The 20959-nt window shown below is 39.5% G+C and overlaps 1 protein-coding gene across 5 annotated transcripts in view; it reads left to right on the forward strand.

Annotated features, from left to right (window-relative positions):
• NOL4 (nucleolar protein 4) overlaps nt 1–20959 on the forward strand; it is a 195212-nt gene that overhangs the window by 161116 nt on the left and 13137 nt on the right. For all 5 annotated transcript variants that reach the window (XM_033001097.2, XM_033001100.2, XM_033001098.2 and 2 more), the window contains one exon: nt 20687–20867. In XM_033001097.2, the coding sequence (XP_032856988.1) occupies nt 20687–20867 (181 nt within the window). The remainder of the gene's footprint in view (nt 1–20686; nt 20868–20959) is intronic.

Below are 20959 nucleotides of genomic sequence, written 5' to 3' on the forward strand. Positions count from 1 at the left end.
GGATGAAAGGGGAAATAAAATTTGAATAATTAAAATTGCCACTTCATAAATTAGATCAAGAGACCAATGGGGGTGAAACATTAGACAGTCCTGAAAAGTAGATTGTTAAGAGTATCTGGTAAGAGCACTCATTCAGCACTTCCCCTCAGAGCTGACTGGAAGCCTTGCATTAAAGCTGCTTTATTCTTGCACGCAGCACAGTGAAGGCCTGCGTTTTATTCTCCAGAGGGGCGATCTGCCTCAAAGTGAGAGGTAATTTGCATCCCCACCATCACCTTTTTTCAGAATATTACCCATAAAATGTGAATGTATTAAGAACACAATGTGTGTTATGCCTGATCCTGAAGCTAAGACAAAACTTCAGCAGCTGAAGTTTTCCTGAACTCCTTTTCTTGTCTTGTTTATGCGTATTCCTCTTTTTCTCCATTTCTCCTTCTCTCCCTGGCACAACACAGTCCCTGAGCAGGAATTTCTGAGCATGTTGCATGTACGTCCCTAATGGAAGTCTGTACTTCAGTAAAATAGTATGAATTTCTAAGCTAAGTATGTTTTTGCCTAGAGTGTTAATTTTAAAAGTGGTTTGGTGAAAAAACATCTCAATTATTGCTCAGCAAAAAGAACCAGCTTAAAAGTCAAAACTATGGAATCTTCTGAAAGCTAATTTTTTCTTTTGAATAGATAGTATTGGCCATGCTCATGAGCATTAGCTGTTTCTTTCACAAGTATTAAACATGAAGGGTTGTCTTTATATACCTATAATCCTGTGCACAAATGTGTTATCTCTTCAGAAGAAACATCTCCAAAGTATGTGTGCGTCTGCACACACAGAAATACTGCAACTTTTGAATGACTGTCTAGAAGTATTTCTGATAGCTGCAGTGCTTAATATAGCCCTGATCTAGGGATATTAAGTCTTGTTAAGTTTAAAGCAGAAAGAAGCCACCCTTCTACCAGTATGCCTTAAATTCCACTTATGTAAGCTTTGTATTTCCTAACTCAAGGCTGAAAATTTCTCCCTGCAAAATTCTAATTTTAAAACTAAGTTAATGAAAACTGGTCTCACTGGCATCAATTACTTATTTTCAAAATTGTTCTTTTCATGGCAATAAATTTATTTCATAATGGGAAAATCAATGTGGTCTTATCTGTCAGGAAACCAGTAACTTCCCATAGTTTTTGAAACCATGACAATAAAAACAGTCAGTTTCTGAAACTTCTCTATAAGAAACATAAATTTGTTTACTAGGTCATGGTAGCTTGGACTATAATGCTTTGGCTGTCTGACCATGTTAGATGTTACTCAAGTGCTCTCCTTAGCTTCAGTGCATTTTCATTATCTTGAGATCAAGCTCTGTTGGTTGGCCAGTAGCTTAAGTGCCAAGAAGTTATATATTTGGTACCTATTACCCGACTGAAGAGTTCTGTCACTCCCACTTTTTAATTCTGCCTGGTAGTAAAAATAACTTATTCTTTGCACAAATTTTATAGATTTGCATATTGAAATTGTGTACGTTTACTGATACTACTGCCAAACGGTGTAATGTTCATGACACTGGGTTATATTTGGTTGATCTTTCCCAGTCCAGATCAGGCAGTGGGTGCAGAGGCAATGCAGAGCTTTTGTGCTACTCTCCAAATCATCTCTGCTGAGTCTTGATACTGAAAAAGGGTAACTCCAGTCTTGAATTTTGATGACTTCTTTCATCACAGTTGACAAAAAATGTAGAAACAATAATTGGACCGACTTTCTATGACTTGCTTCAGTTGGAGATAGCAGAGGTGTTATCAGAATCCTTAAGATTTCCAGTGCTTCTGAGTGATATCTTGGGATGCTCTCTGGGGATAATTACATCTCTAGCAATATTCAGTATGAAGCAGTTGCATTGAAATTGAGGTTCTGGACTACTATCAACAAGAGTCATGAAACAAATTAAGTAGAGCTAAAATACAGCCCTTTTTACATGCATTCATTACATAGTTTGAACAGGATGACTTATTTTGTTGTGTCCTTCACTTTACAAGCCAAATTGTGTCTTGATTGGGCAAAAGAAGAATGGTTAAATAATGGTGTGGTTTGAGCCTGGTCGGCCACCACTCACTCAAACCCAGGACAAATAAGTAGAAAAATCTGCAAAAAGTCATCCTGTCGTCACTGTCCTGGGCAGTGAACAGAGGTTGGGATGCCTGTTTTGTGGGCTGATGCTGAAGAAGCCACAGCTCTGTGGCTCTACTTGTTGTCGATCACAGAAATGGCAGTTTTGTTTTACAAGCTTAACCGTCATCAGTCTCTGCTTCTTCCAGACAGGTATGTGCCTGGTGTAGTTTTTATAAAACCTCATCATAAACCAGCCTGGAGCAGTGTTGGGCTGTGGTACTCTGTGGAAGGTGGAGGTGGATTAGTCTTGTTACTGTTCTGTCTGAAATCAAAAAGACCAATGGAAAATCTTCAAGGGAAGTTCTAAGAGGAAATAGTTTATATACATCAGTATGAGAGAGGATCTTCCCCTTTACTTTTTCTAAAGAAAATCAAAAGGTGCAATCTTCCTTTGGAAAAACAAATAAGAATGATACTAGGAAAAAATTGCCCTCACCTTTGTTTGGACACAAGTGTGTTTTATATCAGCTACCTTTTGTTTCATTGTTTTATTGTTTAGAATTGATTCTTTTTGCATGCTGTCATGTTGCAAAATTCATGAATGAGCATTTTTCTTTTAATTGAAATAAGAAGTTTTTGGAGATCAAGACAAAATGTCAGCACCTGGGAGCAAAGAGGGAGGATGAATATGGGAAAGCAGGAAAAGAACTGAATCACAGAATACTATGTCTGTAGAAGTGTATGAACCTTTTTGTGGAAATGTCATGTATAGTTAGCTAGATCATTTAGAAAATTGATGGTAGCTTCATTTGCACCATGTTGATTTGTACCAGTTAGGAATCTGGACCTTTGAGAATTCATTGTTATATTTGTAGGTAGGAGAATAGTGGTCACATATGACTGTGAAGCCAGTGGACTGGATTCTCTCCTGGATTCAGTCCATGTTATTTTAGCAATTTGACCTCCATTTCAGTAAGTAACATCATGGAAGGACTACCATAGCATGCAGAGTTTTTTGGTCAGCCAAAGAAGAGAGCTATATACACTTCTTTCATCCTGATGCCCCAAGTGATCAGACATGTAATGTATGATGATTTTGTAGCTACATAGCAAATAACAAGTTGAGCCCAAAGAGAGCTTAAGATCAGAAGAAAATGAAAGTTATCTTATGTATCTCCAATCCTAATAGAGATATTTCTCAGGCAGAGCTGCTGCCTTTTAAATTAGGCTCTTCACAGAGTGCTTGTCAGTCAATGTTTTATAGAACATACATGATAAGAAAAAGGTTTTCTGCATTTTCATTTTTTTTAAATGTGAATTTAAAGAGTATGTTTTCCTTTCATTCCAGAAACTAGGCGAAAATAAGTCAGACTTTATAACCTGACAAAGGTGTTGTCGCCATACCTCCACTGAACAGATATCAGAATACTACTTTTCTTGTAAAATTGGTGATTTATTTAGTTTGATTTAATTCAACTGTTCTTTATTGCTATCTACAAGGCAAATGGGAGGTAATATAATGAAGCTATTAGGATATGTGTACGTCTCCATGTGTGCATGGGAGACAATTTCCCTTTCACTGAACAAACCAGTTACATGCAGACTTACTTTAATTCTTTACATGAGATCATATTTGGAGATGGATGCAAGACAACTTTACCATTGCAAGGATATTTCTTACATCTTGATCTCTGTTTCAATTATTTCACTCTCTGCTAGGCATCTTAAAAAAGTTCGCTCAGGATAAATGTTAAATGGGGGGGTGTTTAATCATAAGGTTAAAAGATACGATGTAAAATCAAGATAAATAAGATTTGGATAAGTGTGCTGGTTATATTTATGAGTCTTGTGGAAGCTATCAATTTCTTTAATAATAAAAGCTAAACTCTGACAAAATCTTTGATTATTTGAGCTTTTGAAGTTGATAAGAGCAAGTCCACGCACTGTGCACAGACTACCATGCACTATGATGCTATGAAGCAGTTCTTTATGATAAACATTGAATGCATTTTTTAAGAAACCTCTCATCAAAATGACAGCTATAATTTTTTTCCATGCTGTGTTTTGTAACGAGGCGAATTAAATATCAATAATCATTATGATGGAGTGAAAGATAATATCTAACTCCCAAGGAAGAAAAAGTTTAATGATCCCAGGTTTACACTGAAACATAAATGAACATAAATTTGCAAATAGGCACTTTAAATACATTCTTTACCCTCATTCTAGTTTGGGGGATAAAAGGAAGGCAAATCTAAAGTTTTCAGTGCTTTAGCAGCATATGAATAGGGTGTTAAGATTATTGCAACATGTAGTAATTTTAACAATATTGCTTTTAGCTGTTAGAGGAGTAGGAGTAGGTGGCTATTAGGTTTCTGACAAAGCAATTATGGCCTAGACACATACGCTGGGAGCTGACCTGACATTTGCCTCTGGATAGTTGTCATAGCAGCAACCTGAATAGAGCAGCTTGATACAAGCGCCAGTTGCAGACTGGATACAGGTTCTGTGCTAATGCAATACGTCTGAATATTAATAAAAGTGCACATGTACTGCCACTTGGAAATCACCACTACTGTGTTTCCTTCCATTTATATCTAATTCCTAAATGTTCGTTTTTAAAGGAACTGAGGTTTGTAAGGAGATGTTAAAGATCTACCTCCGTACAATTTCTGGTGCCGTTTCTCTGCATGTAACAAGGGAGCTGACCTAAAGAAACACTCTTCAAGCAGTTAAAAAAATATCTGGCTGTTGCAGACCAGAAGGAGTTTGTGTTTTGATTAAGAAGGAAGGAAATTACTGGTGGACAAATTACGGGTAATTGTAAAACTGTGTTAGAAGAAACTAATTAAAAAACTGAACTGCAGTGGGGGGGATGGACCTCCACTGCAGGATCACTGTATCTGGCTTTCAGCAGTGAGGGGGAAAAGACCTTTAAACCTTCATATTCTGAGGATAGAGAATCTGTGTTTCAGCTGTGCCACTAGCTCACAGCTTCTAAATCTTGACACTGAGCAGTTATTTCCTGTATTGCCCTTCAGAAAGCAGGAAAGAAGGATATATATTCATGTCCCCGTATGTATGTATGTTGTTGTTCTCTTTCCTGATCAATGTGTACTGCAGCTGCCAGGAGGAAGGAAGAAACAAATTGTAGGGTTCTTAAATGCTATCTTTATTCTGTTATTTATATTGTCTGTTTTTGTATCAAGGGCAGATTTGGACAATATTGGTTACAGAAAAAGGAGATATGCGAAAATATCTCCCAGTGGACACTGAATAATGCTCTGCTGAGGCAGTGCTTCTGTGGCAGAAAGCTGCAAATTCAGAGGGAGCATGAAGAAGTGGTTTTGTTTCAGGGAAATGGAGTCCTTGCCAGAGCTATTCGGTCCACAGGAAGAGCACACCAACTATACCTCCCTGTTAGAGGTGGAGGAGAAAGCATTGGGAGTTCTCTTCCTCTTGGGTTTCACAGAGAATAGTTTGCTCTAGAGGATGGGAAGGAAAGGGCACTTCATCCATGCTGACCACAAGTGGCAGCAGTGCAGAAGGATGGGGCCATGTCCGTGGTCTGCTGTATACTTACATACAGCCTGAAAACTTCCATCTCAAAGTGATTTTCACTTCAGGATGGGAGGTTTATGGAGTCTTATATAATGGAAAAGAGCAAAGGGAAGCAGATAGTTCACTTAACGTGAAGCAAACAAATAGAAATTGGAATCCCCAAAGCCACAAGAGGCAAAAATAATTTTAATTTGCAAAAAGCTCAATGACTCTTACACTACAGAAGTTTTATTAACAATAACTTTTTGTATTCAGACATCTCTTTGTGATTTGGTACTTAATACAGATCAGAGTGATTTCTGCACTTTATCTTTTTTTTATCTGTTCAGAATGATCACTAAGATGACTGTAATGTCCTTGGATAAGCACATGCTAGTTTGCATTTCAGACCTTGTTCATTTTCATCATTTCCCCACCTAATGATTATTTTACTTCTGAGTTGGTCTTTGGTTTGCTTTTGTGGTTCCAAATGATATGCTTTAACCACTGAGGCACAAAATGTTATGCAGGCACCGTTTAGCTGCATGTGGATTATTGTCAAGAGATCAAATTATGTACTAGTATTGGGAAACTTAGCTTCCTACCCAGAATGCACTGGTCATATTGTCAAGGGGAAGAAAATAAGTGGTATGCATTGTAATTTTAAATCCTGCTGCCTTTCAAAGCAGTGGCAAAATTCCTGATTTCAGCAGTGCTGGATAGGGTTCTGTCATTGGCAGATGCAGCTGGAAGGGACTGCTGAGTATCACAGGGCAACACCCCCCCTCCCCCCCAACCCCCCCTCCAGCCCAACCTACATTAAATTTGCTACGTGTATTGGAAAGGAATAATATGCAAGGCATGCAATTGCAAATAATTTCATGCCTTGGATTTACAGTGAGGCCCTAAGGTGAGCAGCTAATTTTTCACCTCAACACAGAGATCATTAAATTAGAAAATGCTTTATTTTTCCAGGCTCTTCGTGCTGAGCATGTATGGTTGAATTTCAAGCTGCTGATTTCAGAGAACACTTAAACACCCTGAGCTGCAATAAGATCTTGAATGTGAAGTAAAATTGATGCCAATGTAAGTTTTCTGTTCTGGAGGTTGATAAAGCTGAAGTCTCGGAAATGGAGTGTCAGGTTACTTCTTGGACAGGAACTTTTAAAAAACCTTTTCCTCCTTCCTACCATAGGTGGAATGAAAATGAACAGGGACCAGAACAGCCTCCTTCCCTGTGTCTTTAATTTCCATCTCCTGTCAAAGAAGCGGAAGAGGAAAGGCTGATGGAAATGGAGATATAAAAGTTCTCTCCTCAGGCCCAAAGATGGAGGTTTTGAAGTCAGGGCTATTGTTCTTCCTGCTCCTGTGGTGAAAGCCAGGAGAAGAGAGCTTTTTACTTACCCCTCCATTTCATATGACAAGATATTAAACGTGAAGCATTTTCTTGCCTTCAGATGTTTCTAGCATAGAGACAAGTATGTCAAAAGCATGATTTTGTCATTCCTTTCCTGTGTTTAGCTGTTGACTTCATTGCACATGCTCTCCTGCCTACAGCACAGGCAGGGAGTAATATTTCTGGTGAGTAAATCCCTGTTATGCAGAGTTTGGACCAGTTTAATTAAATGAATGCAAACCCAATATGCATGTGCAAACTCTTATTTTTCAAGAGTGGCATATTTGGGTTTTGGTTAATGAATTAGTAGATTTAGAAGACTTTAAACAATCATAAATTACTCCTAAATTCAAAGAATCAGTTGCACAATGGATTCAGATGTATTCCTTGGTTAGAACAGCACAATTCTCCACGCAGAAAATATATGTAGAAATGTACGCACAGACTGCTTATGTTTGATAGCAGGAACATGTTTGTGATTCAACAACTGGCTTGATGTCCCTAAACTAAATTTAGAAACATATTTTTTCTAAGAAAAAAATAAAAAAATATAATAAGCTGTGGGAGCAAGAGCCAAGTGCACTGCCTGGGAGCAGCACCAGCTGCTAAAGAGGCTAGGCACAGGGCAAGGCAGCCAAGCAGGCTGTGGCCAGCAGCCCAGGCATCATGCCAGAAGAATCCTCCCCTGAAATAAGAATATTTGGGGAACAAATTTGTGTTGCAGTGCACAAATTTCATGCTTATTACTCATGGTATTTCATATTAAGCTTTAGCTTTACTGTCTCCATTAATGAGGCAAATCAGAAAGTGCATCCTCCAAAGGCCAGTCAAAGTTCATTTCTTTGTTTTTTCCACCAGCTTATGCCACTCTGGTTTGAAAATTGTGGAATCAAAAGGCCGTAGCCCAAAGCATCACTTCTCATCTACTGAATCTTTTAAAATACAGAACCCTCACAGTACTGAAGTTAAAGGATGTGCACCAAGTTCTGTCAAAAAAATTAGAGCAGGTCTTCTTCAGTAGCAAAGCATTTTTTTTTTTTTTTTACTAAATAGTTTGAGACAGGGTAGGGAGGTCAGGTATTAAAAATAAAATACCATTTATTTATTTATTTATTTAAATTGTAAAAGTCAAATTGTACCTGAGGCAGTGTACAAAAATAGACATCCTGCATTGAATTCACAGAAAGAATTTTGGTTTTCACAAACATGCAGTTCAAGTTTTAATGCAGATTTGAAATAAAATAATTAGCAATCAAATGTCTCAAACACAGGGTAAGATATCTTTAAAGTATCTGAACTTACTCTTGAAAACAAGAACCACTCATTCAGTGCATGCAAAAAAGTAATTGTTTACTCTAACAGACAAGAAAACTTTTTTTTAAAGACGGCTATCTATAACTCCCACTAGAAAGTACCTGTGGAAGAGACACCATACTGTAAATATGGCAATATGCTGGAATCTCCAGTGCACGTATTTTTTTTCCTTTTCAAAGCAGAACACACACATTTTTAATTAGTTGAAACTGAGGAAGTTAATTCAAATACTTCATGTCTAGGCTGTCATCCTCTGTTTCTAAATGAAGAAGTATTTTATTTAGAATCTAACATATAGTGTTTTTCTTCATTCACCCTGCCACACACTCCAATATATGTAATATGAAAAGAAAGCATGGGCAGAGGAGAAACAGGAAGAAGCACTCAAAAGTCCAAATCACACCCCACAGTTTTCCAATAAAGCCCTTTTCAGTAGTTGCATCTCCATACCCCAGAGCTAGCAGGTGTATGGAAAGCTGGTTTGTGTCAAGAAAGTATGCTGTCAGTGGTGGGAGTGATACCAGTTGTAATGCAGTAGACGAAGAGAGCTATAGTGGGAGGTTTAATTATGTTGACCATGATGATATTGTAGTAATAAATCTGCAAAACTGGCACAAGCATTGCTCCGGTACTCCCACGTTCTTTCCCCTGAATGCTCCCTAAATGTTTGATTTATGAGTTTAAAAATTTTCTCTGTTGGTGCTCTGGTGCCACAGTCCTCCTGCGCTGAACAGAGTAATGCTGATCTATCCCAGCTGAAAGTGTTGCCCATCATAGTCACTAAAAAATGGCCCATTGGCAAGGGGGAACAGAAACATCTCTCCTTATAGGAGTGCTTCACTGAGATAATTTCTTGAGGATAGTACATGTAAGCATGGAAAATGCAAAGAAAAGTGCTTGATTGTGATCATAAAAGTGGAGCTGCCTGAGGCATAGCAACACTTGTTCTGAATGAGAGGAATACACCACGAAGCAGGAATTTCTCTTGCTTTGCATCCTTCTGGTTCAGTAGTAAGTACTGCTTTGCCTTTGTCATCATACATCAGTTTCAGTAATACATTGATTCATTCAGCACCATTACCTGCAGGCAAAACTGCTCTTGGGATGGGAAAAGATGACATTGTTTTCTTGTGGTTTCTGTTGTTTCTGTTGGCAAGAAAGGTCACATATTCAGACTCCTTCATTTGTGCTACCTGTCAATGAGGAAGAGACAAAAATGATCAGTAGCCATGTTCTTCTACAAGGTGCTGGCCTCTGCAAAGGAATTGGCTTTGAAAGGACTGGAAGGGGTATGCAGCAATATAAGAATAAACATGACATAACCTGTACTTCATTTCCACTGAAGTTTTACCTTTATTTTCTTCAGATTTTCAGCTAATCTAATTTCAACAGAGGCATCCCAGGCTCTGGAGTTCATTATGCAGTGTTTCAGTTTTGGGATCAGGCATGTACCAAATGAGCTCTCTTAAGAGCAGGCTTAACAAGCAAGGTCCTGTGCCTTGAGCTATCTCAGGCTGAGCGGTGCAGTCAACATGCTGGAGGGAAGGGATACCATTCAGAGGGACCTTCACAGGCTTGAGAGGTGGGCCTGTGTAAACCTCGTGAAGTTCAACAAGGCCAAGTGTCAGGTCCTGCACATGGGTCGAGGCGTTCCCAAGCAAAAATACAGGCTGGGGGATGAGTGGATTGAGAGCAGCCCTGCAGAGAAGGACTTGGGGGTATTGGTGGATGGAAGACAGAGTATGAGCCAGCAGTGTGTGATCACATCCCATAAAGTCAGCTGTATCCTGGTCTGCATCAGGAGAAGTGTGGCCAGTGGGTTGAGGGGGGAGATTCTACCCCTCTATTCCACCCTCATGAGATCCCACCTGGAGTGCTGTGTCCAGCTCTGAGGTCCCCAATAGAAGAAGGACATGGACCTGTTCCAGTGGGTCTACAGGAGGTCCGCAAGGATGCTCAGGGGCACCTCCCCAATGAGAACAGGCTGAGAGGGTTGGGGTTGTTCAGCCTGGAGAAGAGAAGGCTCCAGGGAGACTTTATAGCAGCCTTCCAGTACTTAGAGGAAGGATGAGGAGGGACTCTTTATCAGGGAGTGTAGTGATAGGACAGGGGGTAACAGTTTTAAACTGAAAGAGAGTAGATTTAGATTAGACATATGGGAAAGAATCTTTACTGTGAGGGTGGTGAGACACTAGAACAGGCTGCCTGGAGAAGCTGTGACTGCCTCCTCCCTAGACGTGTTCAAGATCAGGTTGGATATGGCTTTGGGCAATGTGGTCTAGTGGAAGGTGTCCCTGCCCATGGCAGTGCGTTTGGAACTAGATGATCTGTAAGGTCCCTTCCAACCCAAACCTTTCTATGATTCTGTGATCTATGGAGGTGGCACAGGGAAGGAAAGAATCCTTTGATATTCTCTCTGGTCCCATCCTCTGTGACAGGCTGAAGGAGTAGGTGACGCAGTCTCCCAAGGGAAAATGGCTTTCCATTGAAGGAAAATGTTGGCTGAGAGTGGGTGGGGAGGTGCACATAGAGGAGGTAGGGATTCTCAAGATTGACTACTGAAACGAGGCCTATATCAGTAACTTATCCTAAGGCCTGAGACAAGGGCCATGCTGTGCTGTTCTTTAGTTCAGAGTAAAAAACTGCCTTTGTTTTCTGCCCATACTGAGAGGAAGAAATTCTGTATGAGGCCTGGGCCCTAACAAATCTCTTCTCTCTGCTACTACAATGGAGAGGAGCAAAAGTTCCACCTGCCCCCTCTCCTCTGGTGTTCCTCTGCAAAGCAGAAAATGGTGGCCCTGAAGACTCTTCTGCTCTTTGCATGGCACCCGTGTCCCTTTGTCTGAATTTGTACCGCTTTCACCATGGGAAATGTCACATGTGTTTTGTGAAATATACCATGAGCATGCTGGAGTTTTTCCAAAACTCAAAGTCATTGGCACGATTTATGTATTCAAACCAGGTCCAGTTCTGCCTCTTACATGCCTGTAGCTGTTCGTAATCTGGTGCTGGCCATCGCTGGACACATTATTTAAAATTGCACTGAGGAAGTCATTGCTGTGCATACACTACAGTGCACTCTGCAGTCTTGCACTACACACCTGTCTTGTATGTTGAGCCAACTTTAATACTGGTGAAACTATCAGGTAACAAAATTTTTTCATATGTTAAAATTCTCTAGAAAAATGAAGAGCATGACCATGTCCAATATAACTTATGAAATAGCTTATGAAGGTTGATAACTGCAACCTAAGACAAGAACAGTAGGAGCTATAGAGAAAGTTAACTTGCAGGATGCTTTCCATCATTAGTTCACCTCAAATGTGATTGCTACATAGAGTTACACTTTTTAACATTCCCTTCTACCTGATGGAAAAGCAGTACACCAGGGAAAGCACATTAAAAAATCAGCTATCTACAGCTTCACTAAGGAACAGTAAGTTTATCTCAAGCACCACAGAAAAAGATAAATGCTATCCTTTTCCATTTGGACAGAGAGAGACATGGTCCTTTAGAATAACCCAGTTTCTCTTTCCCCAGTGACTTTGCACCACAGTTATCTAAACTGTAGGAATAGCTCATCCATGTGTCCAGGCTCAACCAGCAGCACTGGTGACCTCTGAAAGCTCATGTTGCTCCTCTGCTACCATGGTGGATAATGAACTGGCTAGAGCTGACAGGCTATGAAAAATGATCCCTCTGGTTTGCTATTGCTCCAACAAAAGTGATTCTCTGACAGCTCCTTGCAACAGCCATACGAGTACCTCTTCCAAAAAAGTTTTCTGTTCTGCAGGTGAAGTGACAATGGTGGAAAAAAAACCAAGACTCAAACACTGCAATGTGAAAACACTAACCTTTTATTTAAGGTTAACATACCCATTCCAGACTATAAATAATGTGTCATTCTATCAGAAATGCAGAAGGCTGAGGTTCATTTTTCTCTCTTCTACACAATAGCACCTTTTTATTTTGATCTTCTTTTTCTGTGTCAGTCTCATGCTTTCATTTCTCGTTGAACACTGACTTGTGTCATTTTTGACGCCTGGCGACAGCACTGATACTGGCAGTTCATTTCAGTGTTAATAACCTGAAAGCAAAAGGAACCTACTGCCCTTCTAATATGAAACTGAAGCATGGTACTTTCTTTTCTTGGCTCTATACCCTATGTCAAGAGGACAGTTTGGAGGTCCTTGAACTTTTGGCAGCTAGCTTAACATTTTGATAGACGCGCTTCAAGTTCCCACATCACCATTGGCATTATAGGGAGTTTAGATGCCTAACTGGACTCTGTATTATGCTTGGTTTAGCTCAATTAGACTATAACATTTCCTCATCATCTAAAAAATTATTGTATTTATCATTTTTTATCTAAAATATTAAAACTATTTTGATACTGGACTTCACAGCAAAATCATCATTAATACCTAGATATCTGACAGTAACATGTTCAATACAGTTACATCTGCATGCTAGGAGCACTTTTTTATATAATGTTACGTCTTTTCCAAAAAATTCTACGCTGAGACTGATATACTCTCCATGTAATGATGAGATGATAGGCTCACATCTGACGCATGAATGTTCAGCTTAGCTGGAATACCCAGCTCCAACTGAGCTACAAATTGCGTAATATGTCACACAAGAACAGGCTTTCTCATTTTTTTTTCATACTTGATTTAAGTAAGTAAAAGTGAAAAAAATAATGCAGAGAGAGTGGTAGAGAAAAACATGGTCCAGATCTGATAACACAGGGTGGGAAATACAAAGGTGTGCAGTCCCCCAACTGTTCCTTACAAGAGGAGAAATAGTGTGCATGCCTGAGGACAGCAATTATAGCCCTCTTGGCTTCACTGCTAGGTCCACCCCTGAATTATCAAGGCAATTCCAAATCTAAAGAATATCTGGCATAAGTTCTGTGATATTATTTGAACTTGACTTCTTGTTTTATTTTAGCCAGCTTGCTCAAATTTACTCTTCATACTTCTGGGGGAAAACCTCAGGGATAGACCTCATCCATAATTCAAGTGCCTTATCCTCTGATGAAGACCTGGAATTCTGTTTATGAAGAACAACTAAACTTAAAGGGGAAGAAATCTGTCCAGAGGTGCAATTATTTTTTAAATCTATCTGTCCTGATGATTTTGGACAACAGGTTATGAGACTGTCAGAGGTGTTACCTTCTTCTATAAAACTTACCTTGCCCCCATGCTTAGATCACAGCTGTAAGAGCATCTCCTACAATATTAACTGATGTTGTCCTTTTAAAGGACTATAAATATTCAGTACTTTAAATATGAAGGTCAGCCAATGCAAAGGACTACTGTGAAGCTTCATTTGGATTTCAAACTCAGTGAAGTATGTAGGTCTATTTCATTTTGTTCAGGCCTCCCTAGTCTTGAACACGTTTTATTTAGTGAGTAGTAATCCCAACACAAACCTTAGCAACTGGAGAGGGGAGATTGAATGTTCAATGGAAACCAAAACTAAAGTCACATCCGTCATTTGCAGAAATACCGTTTCCACCATTTCAAAGCACACTGAGTCAGCAGCCTTACTGCAGCATTAAAAGAAAATTTAGTCTACCGTGATGTGTCAAAATAAACTGTCTAGGCTTCCAGGATATTGGTCATAAAATTAAAAGCTGGGCCATACACTAGAGAATTAATTTAATGTAATGAAAGCTAATAAAAGATCCATTGTTCTGTCCTAACAATGTGTGTCATCCAAGCAGTTGGTAGTATCATCACTTATTAAGATTACCTGACACTTCCCATTATAATACTAAATATGCAGTTTGGTGATAATTTCATGACTTTTAGCCTCCAGGGATTACACTTACCATTCTGTATGTCTCCCATCTGTTGAAATCTGTCAGAGAAAACTTCATCCATTTTCAAGAATGTGGAAAATTTTGTCCTGTAAGGGTAGTTTGATCCTTAAATGTATTATATTTACTTTTTTTTTTTTAAAAAAAAAAAAGTCTCTGTGTTTGGTCTTGACAATATAGTGGTGTAATTTATGTCAAGGATGTGACGCTAGATGCACATATTTTACACAGTCAAAACATTTTAGTTGCTAAATTCCCAAATTATTCAAATTTTGGTGGGTGTGGCTAGGAATCTGGCCTCACTGCAGAGCAGAAAGAAGGGGAAGAGTGTCAGGGCTGTGAACCATGGCAGGAGCAGAGATAACAAGGAATGAAGGGAAAGCAAGATTATGAGATGGGGTTGGATGAGTAGCTGAGGCTGGTGGTGTGAATGAAACCGGTCAGGTGAACTAAAGAACTAGTGGTGAAAGAAGATCAGTTATTACTAGAGAAAAATAATGTAGATTGAAAACAGGATCTGCCCTGTCTAATTGTGGAACCTGGCTTTGCTCCCTGTGGGACAGGATTTGGGGGATTAGGAGACTGACAGGAGTCTGAAGAGAGAGAAAATCTCAGATGGGACCATCAGTGGATGTGACACTGATTAAATACAAATTAGGAAATGAAAGGTCTTGAGTTGCTGAAGCTGCTCAGGTGTCAGAGACTTGTTTGGAAAAGAGAGATCAGGACTTGCTAGGCAAAAAGACTGAAACTGAGATAGCGTGTACAAGGTGAAACTGGAGAAGCAAGGAAGATGGGATGAGGAGTCAGGGATTTTGAAGAGACAGTGTGAAATAAGTTTGAATAGACAGAGCACAAAGTATACATGATCAGGTCACGGGCAGGGAAAAAGCAATGATCTCCAAGTGCCTAAGACAGGGCCACCTTCTGGGCCCTGCAGTGGGAGCCAGGAATCCTGTGGTTCATCCTCCTTGAACGGTGATGGCTGCTTGCCCCGGCATCTGCTTCTCTGCGCAAGAGCTGAGATGGGCAGAGATCTCCCAGCCCCACAGCTCCCTGCAGATTCAGCACATGCCCCGTGTTGGAACTTCTGGATTTCTTCCCATTTTTTTAAAAATTAAGTTTCACAAAGAGAAACTCATTATGTTGTTACGGTTGAAGAACTGAAGTGCTTTACATATTAGGTAATGCTAGCTTAAGGTTGCCTTTATTGCCAGAATCTCACCATCTGAAAAGCCATGATAAAAGTTCTATCTAGCAGAAGTATTGTGAGGATTAATTGGGTATGCTTTGAAAACTGCTGCATGGTTTTATCATGTGTTTCTATTTATTTTACTTCTGATTCAAAATCATAGAAATAAATTGGTGGGTTCCAAATGGGAAAAACATATGAAACATTATCTCCTTTCTTCTAAAGCTGTACTACAAGCTATTGAGGCTAAAAAAGAATTTAAAGCACATGAAAGCATGTTTTGTGAATAAATTTTTTTCCTGTGCTGAAAAAATGGAAGACCATATGCAAATATTGGGTCCCCGGCTTGCCTGTTTGTTTGAAGACTAATCTACATTTGAGTTTTCCTAACCTCAGAGTTGTATTCCAAGAGAAGTATTTATTGACTAGAACAACAAGCAATCCACATTTTTCCGTTTAACGTATTAAAAAAGAAAGTATCAAGAGGCAAGAATAAATTTGCCTTTTTTGTCTTTTTTCTAATTGAGTGGGAAAAAAATCACCTTGACATAGGGGCAGTTAAAAGCTGTCATTCTCAGAGTTGTTAATTTGTCAGTCTGGTAGACACTGCATTTCATGAAAGCAGTAGTTAAATGCGTATTGCCATCTTTGCCTTTTTTGGAACGTTACCATTTCTGTTCTTGTTGCAGAAGTTTTGTTAGCTTTCTGGTCAGCTAGCATTGTCCACGTGAGTTGGTCTGCATATATACTCCCTTTTGGGATTTACATTCACGTTAGCAATGCCTGTTGCTATCAGTAGAGTCAAGGCAATAGCACTGCTCTCTCTTAACGGAAATACACAGAATTTCTGACACTTATGTATATATTGGATCTAAACTCCGTGCAGCACAGATTTAATAAGCTATTACTCTTTAAAAATATTTTGCTGGTAGTGAAGGAGATGTGGAACAGAAAGGAGCAATGACATTTTTAGAGTTGATTCCACAAAGGACAGACTTTTTAAAAAGAATTCTGTATGCAGTGCCTCCACTGTTATGGGAAACAGGAGGCTGAGACACTGCTGGTGAGCCTGGCTCTTTGTACCATAGTTGTGTCATTCTGCACTAGTATCTGTATTACTGTGGATGGTATTTCCTTTTAAACTATTCATTAGCTGCTCAGAATATCACCCAGAGCAGTATAGGGTTTCTTCAATGTACAGGTTATGTAATAGGTCATTAAATCTCTTCTTAGTATGTACTCTCCTTAGAGGGTTACTTAATTGCTTCTGTGATTAAAAATAAAATAAAATAAATTGCATCTATCTGCTCTTTTAAGGAGAAAATTGTGTTTTCCTAGTACAGACGTGGACACAAAACTGAGACACAGATCTCTGATGTATACCAAGTTGAGGATCACATTATGTACTTTATACTTCCACTTTTTCAAGTGAGCAGATAGCTTTGTATTTTAGCATGCTTTTGTACCTAAAAGGCATTTTGCATTTCTTTGATTTCTACAATTTTCCAGATGATATGCTCAAGACTTAAATTGCTTCTCCTCTAAAAGAAATTCAGAAGAGCAATATTGTTAGGAGGATGACTTAATTCCATTGCCATATACAAGATGAATATGGTATAAGTCAATTTCTAGGTGGACAGATGTTTTATCCACATCTTGTTCATACTCCTTAATAAAGGTAAATTATAAATAGTTTAAAAGTAGTTAGTTAATACTTTGCAGGTTTTATAAATTTGTTAGGAACTAAAACAGTGTGTGTTCCAGCTTGTTAGGTCAAACATTTTATTAATTGGCTAGTTAATTGTTATTGATTATTATGAAATTAATTTTTAAAAAAAATACCATTTTAAATAAATTATTAAGCCTTTCCAGTGTAAACATAATATAGGGGGAAACAAGAAGTGCTGAACAACTAACACAGAATTTTAAAAAAATCTTTGTTCTGGAATAACACTATGTTTGTTTAATTTTTACATTAGTTTAAAAAGCAAAGGCAATTAAGATGAAAGAAGATCATTAATCTGTGCAGAATAAATCCCAGGTATACAAAAGTGAATATAATAGTCATGTTCTCTCTCCCTAAGAAAAAGAGACTGGCTTCTTTATCCTTCGTGTGGCTGCAAGGAAAAAGGATCCAGTTTTGCCTTTTGAAGTACAAAATATTTATGAAAAATGCTTAAATCCCAGGGGAATATATGAGAGGTAACACCTAACTCCCTTGGACCAGGCTAATGGTTCATAACCTTACTAGCAAGGCTGATACCAGAGCCAGCTCAGAAACTGCTCACTAATAATCCTGCCCTGCTTCTGCATTTAATCATCCTGAAGCACTGAGCTAAGCGTTTAGGTGAGGCCCGGATTACAGGTCTGAAATGTATGGCAATTTATTCACCATTTAAGTACAGTTGACTGTTCTGCTCTTTAAAAATACATATAATGTTTAGAGGAAGCCACCTTTTGTATAGTGGCCGAGAGATGAGAGCTCATAATCAGATCCCGGAGTCCTGGGCTCAGCATCCTCCTCAACCCCTTTCACCCCTCCGAGGAGCGCCGTCCCCACCAGGACACCTGGGCTCCACCTGAAGCCCCAGCCCATGGCACACCGCCGTGCTGCACAGGGCTGCGGTTAGCTCGACACAAAGATCTCCCTTTGGCAGCGATTCCCAACCTCAGAGCAGCTTGTGAGTTTTGTGTTAGGGAGTAGCTGGAAGGGAGCAGGGCTGGAAGCCTTCCAGGGCAGCACTTCTCTGAAAGGGAACTGAGTCATGCTCCCTTTTTGTTTGCTATCTCTGTAGCCCTGTGAGTTGTGCATTTCTTTCCACCCCATGGCACAGCTTCAGCTACAACTCCCACCCCAGTTTCTCTTTGAGCCTGGTTGCTAGGAGCTGGCAGCTCTGAGTTCAGGTCCTCTCCTCACCACAGCTAGCAAAGGCCTTGCGTTCCAAATTTTCCGCCTCTTCACCATGTATTGCAACAAGGAGACAGAACCTGGGTCTCCCACTTCTTGGCCGTGTGCTCTAACACGTGGGCTGGTATGAATGAAGGTGCCCCAGGCACCTTTGTTGTGCCCTCTGGCCGGGCTCTGCTTGCTGTGCTCTGCTAGAAGCTCAGTGCATCTGCTCTGCAAGAAATCCCCTGTTAGGTTTTCACTGCACTGACTAGGGGGGCTCTGGGGGACATGTAAATTCAGGGACATCAAATCTGTGGGCTCCAGAGAGTCTGGGGGACAGGCTCTGAGATACTCTGCTCAGCTGTAAGAGTTAGTTCCCTCTGTACTGCATGCCATGAAAACAGTCCTTGATAAATTTGCTGAAGGTCCCTTATTGATCTTTGTGAGACTAAAATGTCTCTGAGTGAGTCTATGGCAGGAAGTATCATCTAGTTCTAGACATAAGGATACAGAACATCTCAGCCTTGAGAGTGTTAAAGATTTGGACGATGAGTTAAGCTTTGTTGCCAAGATAGAACTTTACTGTATAGCTTATGAATATTTTCTCAGAAAAAAATAATAGATTTTCTTTTATAAGAGACAGCAATGAACTTTGGAAATAAAAGGTAAAGGATACTAAAGTCAAATTCCTGGAAAAAATACATTGCCATTTTGGCCCTTTGTTTAAGCCTATTGTTACTTAAGAAAATGCGCAGGAGGCCAGTTTGGCCAGCTCTTAAAAATGCAAAGCTTTGCCTCATCTCATATTAGTGCCCAAGAGGCCCCATTCTGATTGTTTATAGAATTAATTATGTGATGGTTCAGTGTTCTGTATTAAATATTAAAATTTCTGTTAATAATAGATATACCTTCTCCTGAGTCATCTCAGTTGTGCCAAGTCTCTTTCAACAGTAAATATTTACAAGACAGGGATATCTTCATCTCAGAAAAGTTGGTAGTGTCTTATTTGAGAGGTGGAACCAACGACTGCACCTAATGCAAACAGGAAAGCTGCTTCAGAACCCTTTTTGCTTCAACACAGACACTGGACACATTTTGAATCATTTGATCCCTCTGTGCTGGTATATATATTCTTATTTTTAAGTAAACACTGTAAAAAAGGTTTGAGATATTTTATATCATTCTTAATGAGTTTGGTATATTTAGCAACCGTTGTTGTTCAGAAGAGAGAGGAATAAAATGGACAAAATCTTACACAAACGGGAGATAATTCTAACGATCGTTTTTCAGTTAACTATTCTGAAAGGGTCTTCAAGCATTCTTATCTCTATTTTTTTAAATACTATTCTTCTTTAGATCCATTTTAGTTGAAATCACTGAAATATATTTTCATCAGTGTAAAACCAGGCCCATAAAAAAAGTCTCCAAGTTAAAGGAAACAAAGAAAAAGTTCATATATATTTTCAGACTAAATCAGAAGTTCTGGCACTCGCGTCCCCGTGGTGGGCTGAGCAGTCACACACTGATAGCCTTCCTTGTTTCCAACTACTAAAACATATTAAATCTTCTCTTAATGTTTTTCTTTTTTTCACCTGTCTCATTACTAAAGTTGCCACAAGGATGTTCTGTGATCGTGAGTGGAGGTGGGGTGCTCTAAGCAGTAGCTATGCTAAATGCAGATGGGGAAAAATACACTTTCACCTGAAACGTGGTCTCCTTTAGGGGAAAAGTGGAAGGTCATTGTGCTAAATCCTGTTAAATATTATGCAAGCATCTAAGAGGCAAACAGGGAGTACTGAAGGGAACTCATGGTGTACAAACAGTCCCTGCTCATACACAGATAACAAATGCTTTCAAGTCACATTTGTAGAGGCATCCTGCTACTTGGCCCTCGTGTGGATGGATGCTCACTCAGCCCTCTGCAAATATAGGAAATGCTGGGGTTTTCCATTCCTCTATTCCTTCTGTCATTTATGAGGCCAGTACATCAAAAGAAGTAGTTGGTGCATTCAATATTGGTTGTCTTATTGAGAAAGATATGATTCTCTGGCTTGGAAGAGTCACTCCTGTACTCAGAAAGTAATGGCTTTTTTCTATCCCTTCCCGTGCTATTTTTGGACAGGGTTGGGTTTTGCAGGAGATTGTGAGCTCTTCAGAGTGAGAGGATGCATCTTCTGCTTTGAGAAACGGTATGGTTGGCTTCGGGAGCACAAACAAAGGAATATTCTCAGATTTGTAGGAAACTTAAATTCTTGCTTATTTCCATTGTTTCTTTTCAGCTGATATTGGGTCAGTCAGAAACATATTTGTGCTTGCATAACATGTATTATACTTTTATGAAAACAATGGATGTGGAGTCTTAACAATGGAAAAGACCCTCTTGTGGAAGGCAAAATGTAACAATAATTCAAAACCTTTCCTTGTTTTTGCAGGATGAGGCTGCTCCAGCTGACAAGCAGTATAAACAGGAGCCAGCCCAGGTCACTTACTCAACATCAGCTGTTTCCAGCACACAGGAGGTGTTGTACATCAATGGCAATGGGACCTACAGTTACCATAGTTACAGAGGGCTCGGAGGTGGGCTGCTAAATCTCAATGATGCTTCTAGCAGTGGTAAGTTTCCTTACTTAAAACAAAATGTGCCTGTGTGTATATGTGCTCATGTGTATGATTCCCCCTGCTGTACAGAAAGCTAGTCCAAAAGG

Source organism: Tyto alba, unplaced genomic scaffold (assembly GCF_018691265.1).
Source record: "Tyto alba isolate M040663 unplaced genomic scaffold, T.alba_DEE_v4.0 Super-Scaffold_27, whole genome shotgun sequence".
Classification (NCBI taxonomy): Eukaryota; Metazoa; Chordata; class Aves; order Strigiformes; family Tytonidae; genus Tyto; species Tyto alba.